This window comes from Lygodium microphyllum, chromosome 11, assembly GCF_053477565.2.
Source record: "Lygodium microphyllum isolate KBCC chromosome 11, Lygodium_microphyllum_v1.1.10, whole genome shotgun sequence".
In the NCBI taxonomy this organism is placed as follows: Eukaryota; Viridiplantae; Streptophyta; class Polypodiopsida; order Schizaeales; family Lygodiaceae; genus Lygodium; species Lygodium microphyllum.
This window is the reverse complement of record NC_141145.1, coordinates 62,455,093-62,476,034: the sequence shown is the minus strand read 5'-3', so window position 1 is coordinate 62,476,034 and position 20,942 is coordinate 62,455,093. Positions and strand designations below refer to the sequence as shown.

The 20,942-nt window shown below is 41.3% G+C and overlaps 1 protein-coding gene across 1 annotated transcript in view; it reads left to right on the top strand.

Moving 5' to 3' along the window:
• The window catches only part of ORC3 (origin recognition complex subunit 3), a 138,292-nt gene that overhangs the window by 19,955 nt on the left and 97,395 nt on the right, over nt 1–20,942 (top strand). The window contains exons 8-10 of the mRNA XM_087688507.1: nt 18,572–18,845; nt 18,942–19,016; nt 19,149–19,225. Of these exons, the coding sequence (XP_087544633.1) occupies nt 18,572–18,845; nt 18,942–19,016; nt 19,149–19,225 (426 nt within the window). The remainder of the gene's footprint in view (nt 1–18,571; nt 18,846–18,941; nt 19,017–19,148; nt 19,226–20,942) is intronic.

Here is a 20,942-nt window from a genome sequence, read left to right as displayed (position 1 = left end):
GAGATGTGAAGCCGGGGATAGTGAGGGGGATGGCCATCACAGTCATCCGAGAAGTTATGGGTGTGCTCATGTGTTGAAAGGTGAGAGGCATTGTGTTAAAGGGTGGCATTCCCCCTAACGAAGTACCATCGTGCAAAGAGGTAGAGAATGGGTTAGAGAAAGAGAAGGTGCTAGGAGCGGAGATGGAAGATTCAATCCCTAGGGTGTGTGATACAGATATGGAGTGTAATCCAAGGTTTTGGAAAGATGATGAGAGGTGTGATATAGAAGAGGGTGGGATGGGAGGGAAGTGAGGAGTGTGTGTGATATGCTCAGATGAAACAGAAGCTGTAGATGTACCTGAATTTCATCTGCTTTGTGAGCCCCCTCTATTGAAGTTCACATTCGCAAAGCCATCCGAATCCTGTACCTCAAAAGAAGAAATAGGCGAGGGTTTTGATTCATGAAATACAAAAGAATTGTACAAACCTGACATTGGACCTGGCTGAGATGATGAAGATGGATCGCCAGACGTTTCGAATGTCGTATGTCCTCCATGATCGGAGAGGTGGCCAGCCTCACCAACCGGTCCGGATGTGGTAGTAAAATTGGTAGGAGGGTGTAAACGTCACCATACTTGTTGCGATCATACTCCTCAAAGTCCTCTATCATGTTAGTGAAATCTAGTGAAGGTGGAGTGTCGTCCTCCTCACCGAGTTCATAATGCTGTCTCAGGGCCTCCAATGATGGAGAAGCTTGATAAGACATCATAGGAACTGGAGAAGGTGTCTGGGACATTGTGATTTGGTTATAAGTCGTATTGTGTGCCTCGCACAAAGACTAGCTCTCCACAATATCCGTAGGATACTCTTTACAAGAGCACCGACTCTGATACCATGTGAAGGAAACTACTAGGGTTTGCACCGAGGACACACAGAGTGTATGACCACAGCAAAAACACAAAGAGACAGACACAGACACAGAGGGCAAAACTCAAACCCTAAACGCAAAACTTAAAAACTCAAACCCTAAATGCAAAATTCAAAACTCAAACACAAACAAAAGAAGGGAGAGAGAGAACACAACTTTGAAGTGAATGAATGCTGTAAATGAATGTAAGAGTGTACAGTGTGCTCAAGGGCAGAGCGATGTTGGAGTGTGATGTCCACCGAGGGCAGATCTCAAGTCTGTGACCACCAATCGGAGTGTAGGAGTGCTGAATAGTGAATGGCAGCAGGCTGGTCACCAAAACGCAGTAGTCTGGTGGCTGGAAACTGGTAAATGCAGCAGTGTACCACAGATTAGAGGCTGGAAACTCTGCAGTCTGCTGTAAAACGCAGACTGAAATAGTGTTTGAGAGTGTCAAGGCCTGCAATGCTGAAAACACAGGCTGAAATAGTGTTTGAGAGTGTCAAGGCCTGCAATGCTGAAAACATAGGCTAGCTAACCTTGGAGACAATGGACAGCAGTCTGGGACAGTTTGAAGCAGTCGCGAGCAGCTGAGAGTTGTCGCCTACAGCAATGGACATGCTGAAGATAATGTGGCTGCAGTCGATGATGGTTGGACAGCAGATGGAGGCGGGCTGCAGGCTAGAAACTGGGCGCCAACAGCAGCAGAGGGTGTGTGGGCTGGTGGAACCTGCAAACAAGGATGATCGCTGAATGGGGGTAGCCTGTCTATTTATAGATGTGGAAGGGCACCCCAAAAATTAGGGTTCCCACTGAACTCTCTCGAACTGCTCCCCATTTTAGGGTTTTACTCTAAAGGAGCATTTTTTGTGTGTTTTGGGGCTGTTTAAGAGACTAATCAGCAAGTGATGCATATTTTAGCTTAACAAGAGTTTTTTCTCATAGATCTGCAAATTCTTTTCTACACCATGAAGAATTTCACTCTTATAAGCCACCACTCAGCCATCCTGCATAAGAACGGACCCAATGCTGTTACGACATGCATCACACTAAACTACAAATGACTTCCTTAGATCCAGTAACACAAGCACATGATTTGAAGTCATCTTTTTCTTCAACTTTTCAAGTGCTGAAATTTCTACTGTTGTCCATCTAAATGGCACATCCTTCTTCTACAAAGCATGCAATGGAGATGCAAGTTCCTATAGTAAGAACATAAATCCAAGAAGCTATGGATCTGATGCACATGACATTTCTCAAAGGTGGCCATGATTGTATTGCTTCAATCTTTTCAGGGTCCATGGGAATACCATTAGCAAATACAATATGTCCTAAAAAGTGGATTTCACACAAAAAGAATCAACTTTTCTTGTCACTGATAATGAGCCTATGCTCACGTAGCTCATTGAACACAACATCCAAGTGTCTTCTATGCTTTGTCTCATTCTTTGAATAGACAATCATGTCATCAAAGAAAGTGCCCACATCTCCAAAATGTTGTCACATGATCAACAATGCTGTTGGTAGCCCTTGAAACGTGACTTCTTGCTATTTCTTGCGTATTGAGGTCCTCGGATACCTGTCCTCTGCAGCAAATTGTTGTTCTTTGATGTGAAAATGAACCAACTCCTCTGTCTCTCCCTCTCCCAAGGTGTAAACTGACTGAATGACGTACCGGCGAGACAATATGGTTTGCAGGGAGGAACATGAAGTGAACTTGGTAAACATGGAGAAGAGAAGAGAAGAGAGACGAAACTCTAATGAATGGAATGATGACGTTCTGAATCATGGAGTGAATGTGATACAAGGGAACAAGGGTGCCCTAGCACAAGGAAGATGATGAAGACAGCCACGAACCACGAACCGCAATGTCCTCCTGAAGGGGTGTGAGGGTAGTGGAGAGGTTGGAGAGAGGAGGTGACGGACTGAATGAATCGGCCGTAGTGAATGAATGAGAGAGTGGCCTATAAATAGGCATAGTTAGTCTAGGATGGTGCCTCTTTTTGGGGCTGCAAATCCTAAACGCAAAATGTAGAAACGCAAAAACGCAAATTGCGGGTGAAGGGTTTCTCAACACCCCCTCTCAGGCCCAGAAAGGGGAACAAGAGAAGAGTGAGGTGGAGATGCAATGCTTTTGCAGCAGGTGCCACTTGGACAGTGCCCCTCGTGGGGAAATTGTTCACTTGCCCAAGCGCCCTAGTACAAAGATGATGAAAACATGCAATGCATAGGAGTGGACTTTGTGTGGTGCTGAGAACCATAAGGATATGCCTATACTTGATCTCGGGAGGTGGCTCCATGCTGACCAAGGGACGAAGACAAGAAGAAGAGGAGAAAAAAGATGTACAGGATCCCGAAGATCCAAGATTTCTACCAGAAAGGGAACCTGCAGTAAAGACGGGTAGATAGAGTGAATTGGAGAACCCGAAACACAACCTCGGGAGAGAAGCCACTAGCCCGGTGTATCCATGCTGGAAGGAATACGAAGGCCTCGTCACCAAGTCGTGGCTGAACCGCCGAGGTCCCGATCTAGGTGGTACCTGAAGATTCTGGGTATGAGTAGAAGAGATGACTGATCGAAGACAACCACTCCAAGACAGTAGAGGATGGGTGAAGAACTTCATGTAGAGTAGGTTCCCCCTCTGAGGTGGGAGTTGAAGGGGCCCCTGTTGAATGAAGAACAAGTAGATCCCCCCCCCCGGAAGGAATGTATTTCTGCTCAACCCAAGTCCCTTTGGGAAGAGCTCAGTTACAATCAACTTGAGAGTAAGGAGAAGTAATTCTCACTCTCACAAGATCATGCAAAGATGTACAAACACATATGCATTATCTATTATGCAATGATAAGAACTGATTTCTTTACAGTATGAGAGAAGAAAGAGGGAAAATCAGCCTTTCTTCATCGTTAATTAGCAGTACATGGATAGGGCTTGCTTCTTGTTGCTAAAATGGAAGAAAGAGCTCGAGAAGGAGGTGCTGTAATGAATTTACAGGCTTGCTTTGCTGCAAAACAGCAGTGATAGAAGAGGGAATATGGAGGAATTTGATAATGGAGAAGTGGGGAATGATAATGGAAATGGATGGGGCCAGTTTCTGGCTATCTGTGGGTGCTGTACATGAGTTTACAACAAAGAAAAATGATGCTGAATGAAGAAAAACGAGCTCTTATTTATAGGAGAGAGAAGAGCTAGTACAAAAGGGGAAAGTGGAGTAGTACAAGACAAGGGTACAGCCACATGTCATGAGATGTGACAAGTGGTGGGACACTTGAAAACTTGTGTGACAAGTGTCTTGACACTTGTCTCTTCTCTATGGCCTTCCTTTTTTGGGCTGAATATTGTCAAGAATAGAAACAACCAAATTTAGTAAGCACAGTCAGAGTACAGAATTTACTATTTTTGGAATCACATCCCTATTTTTTAGGACTAGCATTTTTAGGCTAATTCGCGGCTCCTAAAATTTAAGAACCCCCCAATATGGGTGTCATGTGAAAGCTTTTTCCGTGTACATTGCCAAAACGGTATCAGAATCTTCATGTGACTTTCCTATGCAAAGAAATGTGCATTTCAAGCTTTCAACCCACACATACACTTTGTACAAGCATTTCATGATCATGCCATCTTGTTGATTGTAACTGTCTGTTCTGGTGGATCTAGCCCACACTTCAAGGCATCAATCCTTTATGTGTGCGAGTCTAACCCTGATATGTGTAAGCTCTGGTCACAGGCACCCAATCGGGCCATATAGGTGGAAGTGTTATCTATCTTTTCTCTAACCCACCGCGTGGGTCCACCATAACCTATGACCATTCATTAGTGGCCAGTTCCAATGCACTTTTCTTTATATCTAATTAGTGCAAAGGAAACAAATTTAATAAATCATTATATAGACAAATTAATGAAAGAGGATACAAATTCTGTTTCTATAGAGTTGTGACAGCTCTCTGGCTTTTATTCAGCTGTCCTCAGTTGAAAAGCTTCTTGATATGGCTGAAGAATGTCTAGGTAATCCTTCATGAATTTTTCATCTACCCACTGTGCATTTGTTATGGGTAGATTCTTGAATTTTAGTAAGAATTTTCGTGTCACAAGGCCACTTCTCGTGGTTCGATCCTTGTGAAACAAAATCTGTTCAGGGTCCAAGAGTTGCTCTGTTTCTTCAACTTCTGGGGAATCTTCAGTAATGGGTTCCTTTGGTTTTGGTCCTATGTAAAGTTTTAGCAAACTTACATGAAAAGCATTGTGTATTTTCCAATGAGCAGGAAGCTCAAGTGGATAAGAAACTTCATTTATTTTCTCAATCACTTTGAAGGGTCCAAAGTATCTACTGGAGAGCTTTGGAAAAGATGAATTTTGACCGGAACCTTGTTTGAGCCTGCTTTTACCAAACTTTAGCAAGACATATTGACATTTTTCAAAAGCCAAAGGTGTTATTCGTTTATCTGCTTGCTTCTTTTGTCGCTCTTGGGCAACTTTGATAGTGGCTCGAACTTGATCCATTGCTGTTTTTAAATCTGAAGCAAACTCATCAGCAGCAAAAATCTTATCTTTAGCGCGAATAATTGTAGGAGGAATCACTTTACCCTGTACTATTTCATTTGGAGCTTTCCTTGTGGATGAGTGCACTGTATTGTTGTAAGCAAACTCCAATAATGGAAGATATTTCTCCCATTGTGACTTATGTTCACTAACATAAGCTTTCAACATATCCAAAAGAGTGAGATTCATCACCTCTGTTTGGCCGTCAGTTTGAGGATGAAAAGCTGAGGAGAACTTTAAAGTGGTTCCTAAATTCTCAAATAAAGCACGCCAAAAGTTACTTGTGAATTTGAAGTCTCTATCTGAAATGATCTTAGAAGGCATACCATGTAATCTGAAGATATCTTGAATGAAAAGTCTTGCAGCTTGTGCGGATTTCAATGTTTTATGACATGGAATAAAATGTGATTGCTTGCTGAATCGATAAATTATGACCCAAATTATATCATGACCTTGAGGTGTTCTTGGAATACCTGAGATGAAATCCATTGTGATAGATTCCCATGGATCTTTGGGCACTGGAAGAGGTTGCAACAATCCTGGAGTCTTTTGCCTATCATACTTGGATTTTTGGCATACTAGACAAGCCTCGATGAAGTTATGTGTATCTCTTCGTAATGTTGGCTAATAAAAGTAGTGCTCAATTGCACTTAAAGTGGTTGCCCTCCCTCTATGCCCTGCATAAGGGGGTTCATGACTTTCTTTAAGCACCTTTTGTCAAACAGGAAGAGTGACACAAAGGCGATTGTTCATGAGAAGGTAACCGTCTTTGATGGAATAATCTGGATGAGAACTTGCTTGCTGTGAATTTGACCAAATTGCTGCAAAATCAATATCTTCATCATAAGTATTCTTCATCGTTTGAAAGTCTTCATAATGAGCCACTGTAATAGTTGCAATGCAAGGCACTCTAGAAAGTGCATCAGCAACTACATTTTGTTTCCCTGGAGTGTACATAATTTGAAAATGAAACAGAGACAAGAAATTTTTCCATCTTGCATGTTTCTCCTGCAAATGCTTTTGAGTTTTGAAATACTTCAAGCTCTGATGATCAGTTTTAATAAGGAATTCATTAACTAAAAGATAATGTTTCCATATCTTCAAAGCATGAACCACTGCTAAGAGCTCCTTTTCATAAATGTCATACATTTTCTCCACATTATTTAGACGGCGGCTTTCAAAGGCTACGGCATGGCCTTCTTGATTTAGCACTGCACCAATACAATCACCGCAAGCATCTGCTTCTACCACAAATGGTTTTACCAAATCTGGAATGATAAGAACAGGTCCAGAAGTAAGAGCTGTTTTCAGCCTTGTGAAGGTTGCCTTCTCTTTTTCCTTTATTGGGAAGAGGTATTTTTCTTTGTAAGGTCATGAAGTGGAGAAGCCATATGTGCAAAATGCTTGATGAAGCAGCGGTAATAAGAGCATAAGCCAAGAAACGATCGCACCTCATGTACATCATGAAGATGAGGCCATTCTTGGATTATCCTGATCTTTTCAGGATCCATCTGAATCCCTTCAGAAGAGATGACATGCCCAAGGTAATTTATTTTATGCATGAAAAATTCACTCTTTTTACCATTTACCAAGAGTTGATTTTGTTGAAGTAATTGTAGAACAATCTCCAAGTGCTGATGGTGCTCCTCTTCATTCTTACGAAAGACAAGAATATCATCAAAGAAAGTACCGACATATTGTCGATGCTCTCTAAAGATATGCTCCATCATTCAATTAAAGGTGGCTGGTGCATTGGTTAATCTGAAAGGAACCACCAAGAATTCATAAAGACCGTATGAAGTGCGGAAAGCAGTTTTGTGTACATCTTGTGGTATTATCCTAATTTGATGATAACCACTCTTTAGATCAATGCGGCTGAAAACCTTTGAGTCTCCTAGACGATCCAAAATGTCGTCAATTCTGGGAATAGGAAACCGTTTCTTCATAGTGATTTTGTTGAGGGCTCGATAATCAATGCACATCCTGAATGTGCTATCTTTTGAACAAGAAGAACCGGTGAACAAAATGGTGAGCTACTTGGCCTAATTAGCCCACGGTTGAGTAGGTCTTCGACTTGCTTTCTGATTTCTTCTTGTTGGGGACGGCTCACACGGTATGGTGCTATATTAGGAGGAAAACTGCTCGGAATAATATCAATATCATGGTCTTCTGGCCTTTCTGGGGGAAGTTGAAAAGGAAGATCTTCCGAAAAACAATCTTTATATTTTTCCAAGAGCTGAAGTCGCTCTTGGTTTTCAGCATTCATATTATCTTTTACATCAGTGACATAAAGCAAACAACATTGAACACAATCCTTAATTGCTCTAGAGACTTGCATATAGCTTACCATAGGTATGGTGTCTCCAGAAACTCCAGCTTGGATCTCGTACTTCTTGCCTTTGTTGGTGAGTTCTACCTTCTTTTTCTGAGAGAAGATGGTTGAATCTACTCTATGATTCCAAGGCATGCCAAGAATCACATCGCAACCATCAAGGTCTCCGATACAGAAGGTATCTTCGTCATTGTAGCCTTGAATTTGAAACTTGAGCTTGCCAATGTAGGGTGTCACAGTCTTCACTGTGTCACCTTCATCGGCATTTAAAGCTTGGCGAACTTCTGCCGGAGTGTCCATCTCTTGATTCTTTAATCCAAGCTCTTTAGCTAATTGCAAGGAAATGACATTTTCATTCGCCCCAGGATCTATCAAGAATAGTGCTTGTACCTTGCAACTGTCCCCAAGCTTTTAATAATTTGCGCATCTCTGGAGTGTGAGTTGTGTTTGCAACTACATTACTGATAGCATTGATTTTCACTGGCGACTTAGGCTTATTGTCAGAAACCTTGCTTTGTCCTTTGTTTGGACATTGCTTCGCTATGTGGCCTGTTTGTCCACATTTAAAGAACTTCCCTTCTTTCATGAAGCGCTGCTTTTGTTCTTCGGAAAGTTGCTTTGCTTGTGGGTATAGATTGGAGCAAAATTGAGGAGCATTAGGAGGTGCATAGGGCTTCATCTTCTTTTGATTTGATGGCTGCTTTTGTCCTTCATTTGGGGCTGAATACTCCTCATCATCAGCTACTCTCTTCTTATCATTCTTTTAGAATGATTTGTTGCCATTGTGCTCTATTTCCCATGTCTCAGCATGGTCAATGAGTTCCCTGAGACTAGAACAATGATAATGATTAAGAGCAGTACGAAGTTTAAAATGCAAACCTCCTTGAAACTTTCTAAGATTTTCCGAACTGCTGATCTTTTTGAAATGTTGAACCTTCAAAAGTAGCTGCTAAAATCTCTTGGTATAGTCACCAAGTGACTCATTTTTTTTTTGCCAAAGCCGATCCCATTCCATTTTTACATCTCTTTTGAAATGAACAGGAAGAAATTTGCTTTGTATTATGCGAACAAAGGATCACTATGATTTTGGGGCAGCATGATCATATTCCAACCCCATTCACCAAGTATGGGCTAAGTCGGTCAAATGTAAAGCTGCAAACTTAATCTTTTCTTTTTCTTTATACTTGTCACGACCATACAAAATTTGAAATTGACGAATAAACTTTAGAAGAAGATCAGGATTTCGGGAACCATCACACATACTGAACTTGATCTTCTTTTCAAGTTGAGATAGTGATTTAGTCTTCTTCTTCTTATGCCTTCGTCCATGCCCGGACCTTAAGGTTGAAGATGATGAAGTGCTTGTTGGGGATGAAGATGGAGACGACGGTGAAGAATGTCGACGCCTTTGACGATGATGAGGTCTTCCACGAGAAGGGTGTGACTCTTCATCACTGGAAGAGGGTCCATTAGAGTAGGCGCCAGATGACTTTGAAGAAGAGGATGAGCTTCGATGCGATCTTTTTCTTTGTCTTGAAGTAGAATGGGAAAGCCTTTTAGAAGTAGTTGGACTTCTTGATTGGCTCCTTTCATTGGTATGGCTTTGTTTCCTTGAAGCAGATGGGCTTCTTTCCTTGAATTCTTTGGGATTCTCAACTTTTTCTAGTTTGAGAAGTTGCTCACGAATTTGCTGATTCTCCTCTCTAAGACTTTGAATGGCTTGAAGGATAGCACTCGACTGATCCATTGAGACTCTAAGAAAAATATGCTCAAGTACTCAATGCAAGGGCTGAAAACAAACAAACTTATAATGATAAGTACTACCAGTATTGGGGCGAAGACCGAGCCAAAGCTTTGATACCATTGTAAACGCCCCGAACAACGTAGTATGCTTAACAATTATGATTTTCACTTGTTTTCGAGATTTAATATAAAAGAGAATGAACACTTAAAGTTGAAAATGAAAATTACTCACAAAATTACAGCCATGAAAATGTACAAGTAATGGAGACAAGATTGAGGGTTGAAGATGGGCAATCCCCCCCGAAGGAATGTATTTCTGCTCAACCCAAGTCCCTTAGGGAAGAGCTCAGTTATAATCAATCTGAGAGTGAGGAGAAGTAATTCTCACTCTCACAAGATCATGCAAAGATGTACAAACACACATGCATTATCTATTATGCAATGATAAAAACTGATTTCTTTACAGTATGAGAGAAGAAAGAGGGAAAATCAGCCTTTCTCCATCGTTGATCAGCAATACATGGATAGGGCTTGCTTCTTGTTGCTAAAATGGAAGAAAGAGCTCGAGAAGGAGGTGCTATAATGAATTTACAGGTTTGCTGTCATGTAAAACAGCAGTGATAGAAGAGGGAATATGGAGGAATTTGATAATGGAGAAGTGGAGAATGATGATGGGGATGGATGGGGCTAGTTTCTGGCTATCTATGGGTGCTGTACATGAGTTTACAACAAAGAAAAATGATGCTGAATGAAGAAAAACGAGCTCTTATTTATAGAAGAGGGAAGAGCTAATACAAAAGGGAAAAGTGGAGTAGCACAAGACAAGTGTCCAGCCACATGTCATGAGATGTGACAAGTGGTGGGACACTTGGAAACTTGTGTGACAAGTGTCTTGACACTTGTCTCTTCTCTATGGCCTTCCTTTTTTGGGCTGAATATTGTCAAGAATAGAAACAACCAAATTTAGTAAGCACAGTCAGAGTACAGAATTTACTATTTTTAGAATGACATCCCTATTTTTTAGGACTGGCATTTTTAGGCTAATTCAAGGCTCCTAAAATTTAGGGACCCCCCAATATGGGTGTCATATGAAAGCTTTTTCCATGTACATCGCAAAAACGGTATCAGAATCTTCATGTGACTTTTCTATGCAAAGAAATGTGCATTTCAAGCTTTCAGCCCACACATGCACTTTGTACAAGCATTTCATGATCATGCCATCTTGTTGATTGTAATTGTCTGTTCTGGCGGATCTAGTCCACACTTCAAGGCATCAATCCTTTCTGTGTGCGAGTCTAACCTTGATATGTGTAAGTTCTGGTCACAGGTGCCCAATCGGGCCATATAGGTGGAAGTGTGATCTATCTTTTCTCTAACCCACCGCGTGGGTCCACCATAACCTGTGACCACTCATCAGTGGCCAGCTCCAATGCACTTTTCTTTATATCTAATTAGTGCAAAGAAAACAAATTTAATAAATGATTATATAGATAAATTAATGAAAGAGGATACAAATTCTGTTTCTATAGAGTTGTGACACTGTCTCTCGATGGAGCGGACTGCATATCCGTATGTTGTGGAAGCCACTATACCTGAAAATAAGTGAAAGAAGATTGCCGTTGGCATTGCGACGATCTCCAAGAGGTCGTAGCGCCAATTGATCCTCCATGTGCTTGAAAGGACTTAGTGCGCATCGGATGCGTCGTATTGCCTTGAGCATAATAGCCGATGCAGAATGATCTCTGTGGCCTAGAAAGGAGAGGTGGCACAAGGAGTGCCTGGTAGAAGACATATGTACTCCGGAGGGGTGGGGAGCAAAGGTCGATGTCGGCAAGCGTCGGTGGTGTGTTTGGTGACTCCATTGTAGGAGCACCCAGTAGTCTGGACATCTGTTGTGGTAAAGAAGTTATGGATACGAGTGTGCCTTGTTGAAGAAGGAAGAGGTCAGCCACCATGAATCATGAACCGCGATGTCCGCCTCAAGGGATGTGAGGGCAGTGTGAAGCATGAACCGCAATGTCTGCCTCAAGGGGTGGAAGGGTAGTGGAAAGGCTGGAAGTGAGTTGCTAGTGGGAGGAGGATGCGACCAGCAGTAAGAGGTTGCAACTAGTAGAAAAACGCAGGTGAGGAGAAAGAAATACTAAAAACGTAGGCAGGATAGCCTGCAAAAGAGAGAAAGACTAAAAACCCAGGTAGGATAGCTTGCAGGAGAGAGAAATACTAAAAACGTAGGCAGTAGTTGAGAGAGACTAAAAACGCAGGAAAAAACAACAGTAGCACTCAATATGTTGAAAGCAGCTCCGAACAGTGTGTGATAGGTTGGAAATAGGCGCCAAATTGTTGTAGACACCAATGGCCAGCTTGGACCACAATGTCCTTTGTGTCCGGGGTGTGGACAGCAAGCTGAAATACCTGAAATCTGCTAAAACGAGATGGTTTTCTGAATGGAGAGTGAACAATAATAGTCACTCTGCTGTAAACAGCTGCAGATTGGGGGTGGAAGGCTGGAAACAGGTGCCAGACTATAGATAACAGTAAGGGACAGCTGAGACTGCGATGTCCTCCGCGAAGGGGGTGTGGGCAGCAAGTTGAAAACACCTGAAACCTGCAAAAACGAGATTTTGATGCAGCGGAAGAAGGAGAGAAGTGGAAGCCGAACACGCCACCGGTCTTTGCCTTCAACGGAGTGGAGGATCTTTGCCGTTGTTTGAGCAGATCCAGCTCTGATACCATGTCAAATGACGTACTAGTGAGACAGTATGGTTTGTGGGGAGGAACACGGAGTGAACTTGGCAAACATGGAGAAGAGAAGAGAAGAGATACGAAACTCTATGGTTTGTGGGGAGGAACACGGAGTGAACTTGGCAAACATGGAGAAGAGAAGAGAAGAGAGACGAAACTCTGATAAATGGAATGAAGAAGTTCTGAATCATGGAGTGAATGTGATACAAGGGAACAAGGGTGCCGTAGCACAAGGAAGATGATGAAGACAGCCACAAACCACGAACCGCAATGTCCTCTTGAAGGGGTGTGAGGCTAGTGGAGAGGTTGGAGAGAAGAGGTGACAGACTGAATGAATCAGCCGTAGTGAATGAATGAGAGAGTGGTCTATAAATAGGCATGGTCAGTCTAGGATGGTGTCCCTTTTTGGGGTTGCAAACCCTAAACACAAAATGTAGAAATGTAAAAACGCAAACTACGGGTGAAGGATTTCTCAACAAGTGAATGGCTGAGACTCAATCCCCAAAAACGTTTTCTCAATTTGCATGGGCATTTTTGCCAAGTGGTAGTCTTGTAAACCCATTTTTTAGCATTATCTAGCCAGTTAATTAAGTTTTAGAATTAAATAATCCTAAAAATTAATTTTAGCCCTTTTGACCTTGCCCAAAATTAAATGTGCCCATCCATAATTAAATTGGCTAGGCCATTCGTAACTTGGAGTGGTCTTCAACCTTTGTTGACCCTTAGATTGACATTAATTAATTAGTTTATTAAGGCTAGTTATAGTGTCACCACTGACACTTATTGGCTAAACCACTCCCCTAGGGTCCAATTTGATACCAACTGACCAACAGAACCTAGTTGGGATAACTTATCATAACTTTTTCCTTTGATACCTACTACATCCTCGGGATCCTTGGCTTGTTACTATGGAATATCTGCCATATGCTTCACATGTGCTTAAACAACCTTGCACATTTGATTAATAATTTAATCAAATGTTATCAAAAAGATTAAAGCATCTCAAAATTTCACGTCCTCGTGATAGTAGCCAAGTCACCTACAGTTTCAACCAACTTGTGTCTCTTTTATTGCAAAAAGAACAAAGCTGGCTCAATTGCAATGCTAGCATCTCCACCAAGCAAGCCCTTTTTACCCACCATTGTGGAAAAGGTCAAAATCAAGTGAAGTACAAGCATGCTAGTCAAAAACCAGTAAATAACCCATCCTAGTTATGCGTCTTCTAATAGTGAAGAGTGTCTTCACTTATCTCAAGGATACCAAGGATTTGAGCCTTTTCTTTAAGGCTGTTTCTTCATTAAGCATGGATTCGTGGATTTTGATTGGGCTGGTTATTCAGAATACATTTTGACAGATCTTTTTATGAAGGTTATTCCTTCATCAGAGTTTCGAGCTATTGAGCTATTTCTACTCATGATACCTTTTTAAACATTATCTCTCATTCATTGTATTGTCATAGGTTGCTATATCCACTTGCATGAACTTGTGTTACCACGACATTATATTTCTTTTATTTTCTAGGATTCTATGATTTTTCCTAGATCAGTCCGTCCATTTTATGGAGGGGGTTTGGCGGGCTATCTCGTGGGTTATGCATTGATACCCTTTTGCACTAACTCATTCTATCTGATAGATCTACAAGGTAAGTTGCTGTCGAAGCCTCTCAACAGATTTTGACTCTGCTACTATCATGTTGAAGGCCTTCAGTGTCGATTTCTGATCACATTGGATTCGCCTGTTTCCACTTCACCATTGGATTCCGCTATCCCGTTCCCACCAGTCATCGCCAATTTCCAAATCCAATGGCTCTCAAAAGTCCCCACCTATGTTGACGTGGCGCTCATTTATGAAACCCACTCATTAACAAATGTGGCTAATGGGTTAGGGTTTATTTTAGGGTTTTTAATAATGCTTAAGGCGTTAGGGTATTTATTTATTATAAATGGACACTTTGTGCCTCATTAGCACATAAGTGTGGCATTATTTAGTGTGATTACCTTGAGCGTTTTACTCTCTCTCTCTCTCTCACACACACACACACACACACACACACACACACACACACATTAATACACTACTTCTCATTCATGATTGAGTATCGTTGTGTATTAATTAATTCTTTCATTCTCATTTATTTTCCATTAAATTAATGACACAATTGCTCCACACTTGGGCCAACAATAACAACGCTAAGCATCCGGCTTATTGGTTATGGCCCATTTATGCTTATGTATGCGCAAGAGAAAGGGAGAAGAAGAAAAAGAAGCAAAGCAACTAGAAGCATTAGAATATGAGCTTTGTAACATGCTTGAAGGGATTAATTTGGTAAGCTTCGATGTGTATTGCTTTTTACATAGTGACATGGGCAAGAGAAAATATAATGTTGCTTTGGACTCAAGAGTATATTCAGATTCTCAAGGATAAAAGAAGAGAAGTAAATTAGGTATAACATTCCCATATTTATTTATTCTTAAGGATGACATTTTCCTAGCAATAAATTTTTCTATATACTCACTGACTTACTTCTTTTACTAGGTATATAATGCATGAACTCCCTTTTAATATATAATAAAAAATGGAAGTTCTTAATTCATCAATCTTCCATTATATGAGGAGAAATAAGTTGGATTCAAGTGGATTTGGATATTGACCGATTTGGATTGACTTTTACACTTTAGAGTTTTCACAACTTTCTACACGATATGTACGAAATGTTGACCTTGCAAAGAAAAGTATTAAAATGTCTCAAGATTATGCTACATTTCATGCTAACCAACATTGTAATCCTTGAGAGCTCCAAGAGGGCATGTGGGTTTACCTTAAAGTCCCAAAGGACTCTGATTAGATGACTACAAACAAGTGCGATAAGTTATCTTCAAGGTATTGTAGCTCTTTTCAGATTACCAAGAAGATAAGTATTGTATTCTACTAGCTTGATTTACCTTCAAAGATTTGAGTCCACCCTGTCTTTTATATGACTCATTTGAAAGAACGACTTGGGAAATAAAAATTGATTGGTTTGATTGAAGAAGTATTGCAGCTTGAGGACATTGCTTGATGTATTTTCCTTGAACCTGAATTTATTCTTGACCATAGGACTAGACAATCTTGTCGGACCGTTTATCCAGAGTATTTATTCAAGTGAAAAAGTACTCGGAGACAGAGGCTACTGGAGAGTTGATATGTTCATTGAAGAGTCATTTTTTCCACTTTGTTCTTGAGGATATTGATAAGGACAACAATCATTCATAAGGAGGGAAGAGCTAGTAGCTTTGGTCACAGTGGTCATGAGGTGACTTAATGTGAGTGTGTAATACAGCTTTTGTATATCAATTGCTACCAAGACACATTGGCTCAATGATTTCAAATTAATTTGATGCTTATATACTTTGAAAGGTGATTTGTATTATTTAAGTGTTTCAAAATATGATTAAATGTTCATCTTTCTATTTAAGAGTGGCGAATGGTCAGAATGCTCTATACTTGGGTTAACATTGACGAGATGCCCAAGAGAAATTAAAACTTTAGTTGAGCGGTTAGATTGATCAGAAAGCTCAGATGACTAAAACTTTTACACTTAGATAGTCACATTGACAAGAAGCCCATATAATGAGTGATTTCAAAAAGTGAAACCAGATGCTCATGATTGAAGAAACAAACCATGAACTGGTGAACCTATATAATGAAGCTCTCTAGAAGCTAAATTTGGTGACTTCTAAAATTTAAGACTTTACTATTTTTAGAAGTTGCTCAAATGAAAATTTTGTTCGTGTCAAAGCAGCCTGGCCTATGCGCCCAAGAAAGATAGCTTGGCAAATCTCTTCAACAAGACTCACTCATGAGAAGTATGAAGTTTTTCACAATGCTTTAAACATTTCATAAAGAACAATTTTGTCTGCAGCAGCTATCTCAAATTCTCGACCATTTGAGAGATTTTTAGAGTAGAAGGTTTGGAAGCTTCTTTCTCTAGAAAAGTGACATTTGTGATTTTTAAGAGACAAGTGTCCTTACACTTTTCATTTTCAGCAAATACTTGTCATTTGTAACCTCTACTTTCCACTTTTGAGCACCCAAGTCCACATCTATATATTGGAGATCTTTCTCTTCATTTGGAATAAGTTCTCATGCTGAAATCTTGGCCACATTCTTTGTATTGTTCTATCTCTCTCTCATTCAAGAAGCACTTTCTACTTGGTTTGATCTAATCTAACCACTAAAGAAGAAAATTAACTTGTTGCCGGAGTTTGCAAAAATTTTAGGGTTTCAAAACCCTAATTTTCAAGATTGCAGCAAATTAACCTTTTGTATATGGTTTAGGCAATTGGTGCTTGCGGTTTTGTTTTAATAAATTTGTGTAAAAGGGGAGGGGCCAGTTCCCCTCTCAACGTGATGTTGACTCTTTTCTCTCTCTCTCTCTCTCTCCCCACCTCCCCAAAATTTCATGGTGATAATTGATCAAGTTGGTTAAGTTCAAAGTATTGTCATTCTCATGTTCTTCTCTGCACTTATAGAAGGCTGTAGGGATACTTCTGGGTTAGGGCAGCTGAGTCCTATTTATAGCACTCTAGGCCCTATTGTGCACATTCATTTTGTGATGACCATTATTGGACTCTTGGCTGGTTGGTCCATGCATCCGTAGACCAAGATGGTGTGGGCTGGTGGTATGGGACACCTGTTCTTGTGACGTGGTCGTGATTTGGAGTGCTGCTAGCTCCTAGGCTTGGGGGTGAGCTTGTTTGGCTTTGTGGCTGGGAGGTGAGTCTAATGTCCATTCCTTTATATTCGTGGAAAAAGCATGTGTTGTGTACTGTGTGCAGGTTGGATCGTATTTTAGTTGGCTTTTCCCAGATTGGCTAGTTTGGTTAGACCTTGTTTCCCTCTTGTGCATGCCCATAGGTTTGCCACAACTATACATATCTTGAGTTCTCTTCAGTTATTATTATTTTAGTTTTTGCACCTAGGAGCCTTAACTTGGGACCCTCGGCCATTTTGCCTTCATTCTTGCTTTCATTCTCTGTTTGCTTCGTAGTTCTATTTCCATAATGTATTAGAGTATAGGTTTATACTCTCTATTGAAGCTTCTGCAAGGTGGCTCATGCTATTTGTGGGAGCCTTGCTGGTGATGGAAGTATTGTAAACTTGTATTCTAGACGTGCAGTTTTCTTGATAGAAGTCTTCATAGCTGAGCCTGTTCATTTGTGCAGCAGCAGTTAAGGGTCCCCGCCATCTCTGGCACGCATTTTTAGTAGTAGGGAGCTGCCTTTGCTGATCCTTAGACCTACAGTTTTTCAATTTTCAGGTCTGCTGTTGATTGTGGCAGAAAGTGTTGTGTTCTGTACCAGCTTCCTACTTTTGACTTGTAGGTTGTAATGTACACTTCAAAGCCTTGTGCACTGTTCATCATGCAGCAGGATAACCAGACTTGTCTTACTGGCATTTATTGCCATACCTTGCACTTTGGTATATAGGAGGTTGGTTATACTCTGATTGACATGATTGCTTACCACTCCTGCTTGTTGAAGGTGATCTGTGCATAGTCCGATGCATAGGACTGCTTTATTTTTTGGTAGCAGCAGCAGGTGACTTTATCTCCATCCTGCTTTTTGTAAATATGCCCTTACACTAGGGTACTTCAGGAGTGCTATAAAAAGGACATGGGCTTATTTGTGGGAGATTTGGTGTGCTCACCACACTTGAACTGTAGGCCCATAGACTGTCGTGTTTTCACACCAGGGTGGTCTGGGCAGATGGGATGGGATTTAACCCTTTTGACTTGAGCCTGGAGCATTATCTTCCTGATCCCAGGCTCAGAGGTAAGCTTGTTTCATTTTTATGGCCAGGAGTTGAGTCTGATATCCATTCCCTTCTGTTTCATTCCATGGGAGTGTGGCTTGTGTTGTCTCGTGTGGGTTGGATCCTAGGTAGACACATTACATACCTTCAGCTTCTCTTTGAGTGACCCTCATGCTTTTTGGTTAGGTGCACTTGCATGAGCTAAGGACGTTTTCTAACTTATCACACTATTATATTCTATGATGCACATTTCATCCTGTGGATCAATATGCTTATATATATACTTGGGCTTGTTTTCCCAATGTCTGTTTTTTATTAAAGTAATTATTCACTTTTATTTAGGAGGGAGCAAGTGCTGACTGACATGCATCTACATGGCGTGAGTTACCTCTATTAGAGGTCTGACCTATGGCTAGTGGATTCTTGGTGCTTTAACATGCTGAAACCTATACACATATTATAAAACTACTAGAGACTGGTGCACTACAGCTTGACTTTTTTTAATCTTTTCATTTTCTTCTCTGTGGTGGGACAGTGAATGGATAACAGAGCTCCCGATAGTGCTAATTCTAGGTATGGGAACTTCTGGAGATGCTCTACAGAGATTGCTTCCAGCCTCTACTGCAAGGCACTTGCATGTCCACAGCTTTGCATTACCATCTCCTGATGAATATTTGGAAAGGGTCATTGAAGCATTATTGGTTGAGCCAGTTATTCCATTTGGTATGGGAAGTGATTGTCTCAAGTTCCTGCTGACACACTACAGGAATAATGACAGCACTGTCACATCTTTCATCAGAGGTTTCAAGGTGCAGCAACTGTGTTGTTTTATGTATCAACTTTGTAATACAAATTGTTGCTGTAATTGAACCGACATGTGATGTGCTACTCTTGTGGATTGCTAGATGGCTTGCATGGATCATTTCTTCTCACAACCCTTGAGCTTTCTCTGTAAAAAACTCTTGGAGTCTCTAGATCAGGTCTGTGGTAACTTTTATGAATTTGTCTTACTTTTCAAGGGGCAATTATGCTTGCCATGGATTGCAATGGTTCTATTTTTTTGTTTGTGGTCAGATTTCATGATTTTTAGTCTGCCGGTAATTTTCAAACAGGTGCAGCTAGAAGAGTTCTGTGATTCACTTCCAGAGGTGATCCTTAAGCATGCCTCAACTCTTCCATCTGTCCAGTGGTAAGATTTCTCCCATGAAGGGTTGGATTCATAAGGGTAAGGGTCAGGTTGCTATTTTGTCTTCTTGTAATCTCGGTATTGCTGATCTTCTGAAATTAATTTGTTCATAATTGGTGTCTCTTGTGTCTTCAGGATGGTTGAAAGTTTCCTGTTGTCTACATTGCTTGTCATTCCATTGCTTCTTTTCTTGGACACAGTTAATTGTATAATGTTCCACAGACACTTCCAAGGGTTGAATTTAACCCTGATAGTATATCATAAACCTGTAGCCATGAATTCTTCACCGGCAGTTAATTGTATAATGTTCTACAGACACTGCCAAGGGTTGAATTTGACTCTGATAGTATATCATATACCTCTAGGCATGACTGACTTATGTAGTGCAGCCGATAGGCTGAGAATACAAGGGACAAAAGTGTTATGTACAAGTGCTGGCTACTGTATTGAATATTGTCTGACCAGAGATGAGAAACTGGAGCTAATGGATTTTGGGCAGTGGACATCTGCTTATGTTCAAACAATACAGTGATGATGCAGCAGCAAGGATCAATTTGATAATGATAGACTACAGTCATTTCCAAGGGTTGAAGTTAACCCTGATATTAAATCATATACCTCTGGGTATGAATGCTGCACTGACATTATGACTTACTGACACAGTGCAGCTGATAGGCCGAGAGCACAAGGGGTGAGAGTGAAATGTACAAGTGGTGGCTACTGCATGGAATATTGTCTGATCAGACATGAGAAACTGGATCTAATGGATTTTGGGCTGTGGACATCTGCTTTTGTTCAAACAATGCATTGATAATGGGGCAGCCAGGATCAAGCTGAATTGTGGGCTCATGGAACCTAATAATGTAGGATGGGTGTTGAGGCAGAGGTGATTTTCCAGTCCTCTTTCGTTTGCTACTTTTTTTTTTTTTGCAAATAAAGTGTGGCTAATTATATTACTTCAGAAAAAAACCTGAATACAAAGAAGTGCTCATGCTCAACAGACCAAGCTGGAGCTGGTGAGAGTCACAGATACTTCATATATACAAGCCTCTCAAGGCGGTCTGGGGGGGATAGGGGCAAGAAGCCATGGAGGGGGGGTGTATCACCATCTGGGGCTACCTGCCTGCATCACGAAGAACACGTCCTGGCCGCCCCAAGTGCGCATGAAATGACCTCGGAGCTCCTAACGAGCCTTGGACTCGCCTTGATCCCATCGTCCTCGAAGGGAGTGGATGATGGAGGTCCAGAGCTCTGCTAAGGTCACCTGTATTGAAAGTCTCTTTCCACCGAAAGCCACCTAACACTGCACCTTCTAGATATGCCAACCAATAAGACTCCCTATGATGTCCCATACCTCAGAGTGGTCTGTTGTGGGCTCCAGTACTTGGCGGATGGATAGAGCCTCTAAACCTACCACTGCGCACGACCCTGCCTTGATAATGAATATCGTATCTTGCATCCTGGCCTCATACAGAAGGTGACGGCCCTGGCTGACCGCCTGCTAGTAGAAAGCACCCCAAGAGATACATCCAAGGCTGGGTGCTATGTGGCGCAGGATGCGGCATACTCCTCTCCACACGAGCTGTGCCGCCTCACACAACCAAAGGCAGTGCTTTGGGGTTTCCATAGACTGCTGCGTGCAACACTTACAAACTCTCTCCTTCTGCATTTGGGCAAGCTAGCTTCCCACCGCCAAGCCTCCATGTGCCACCAGCCATAA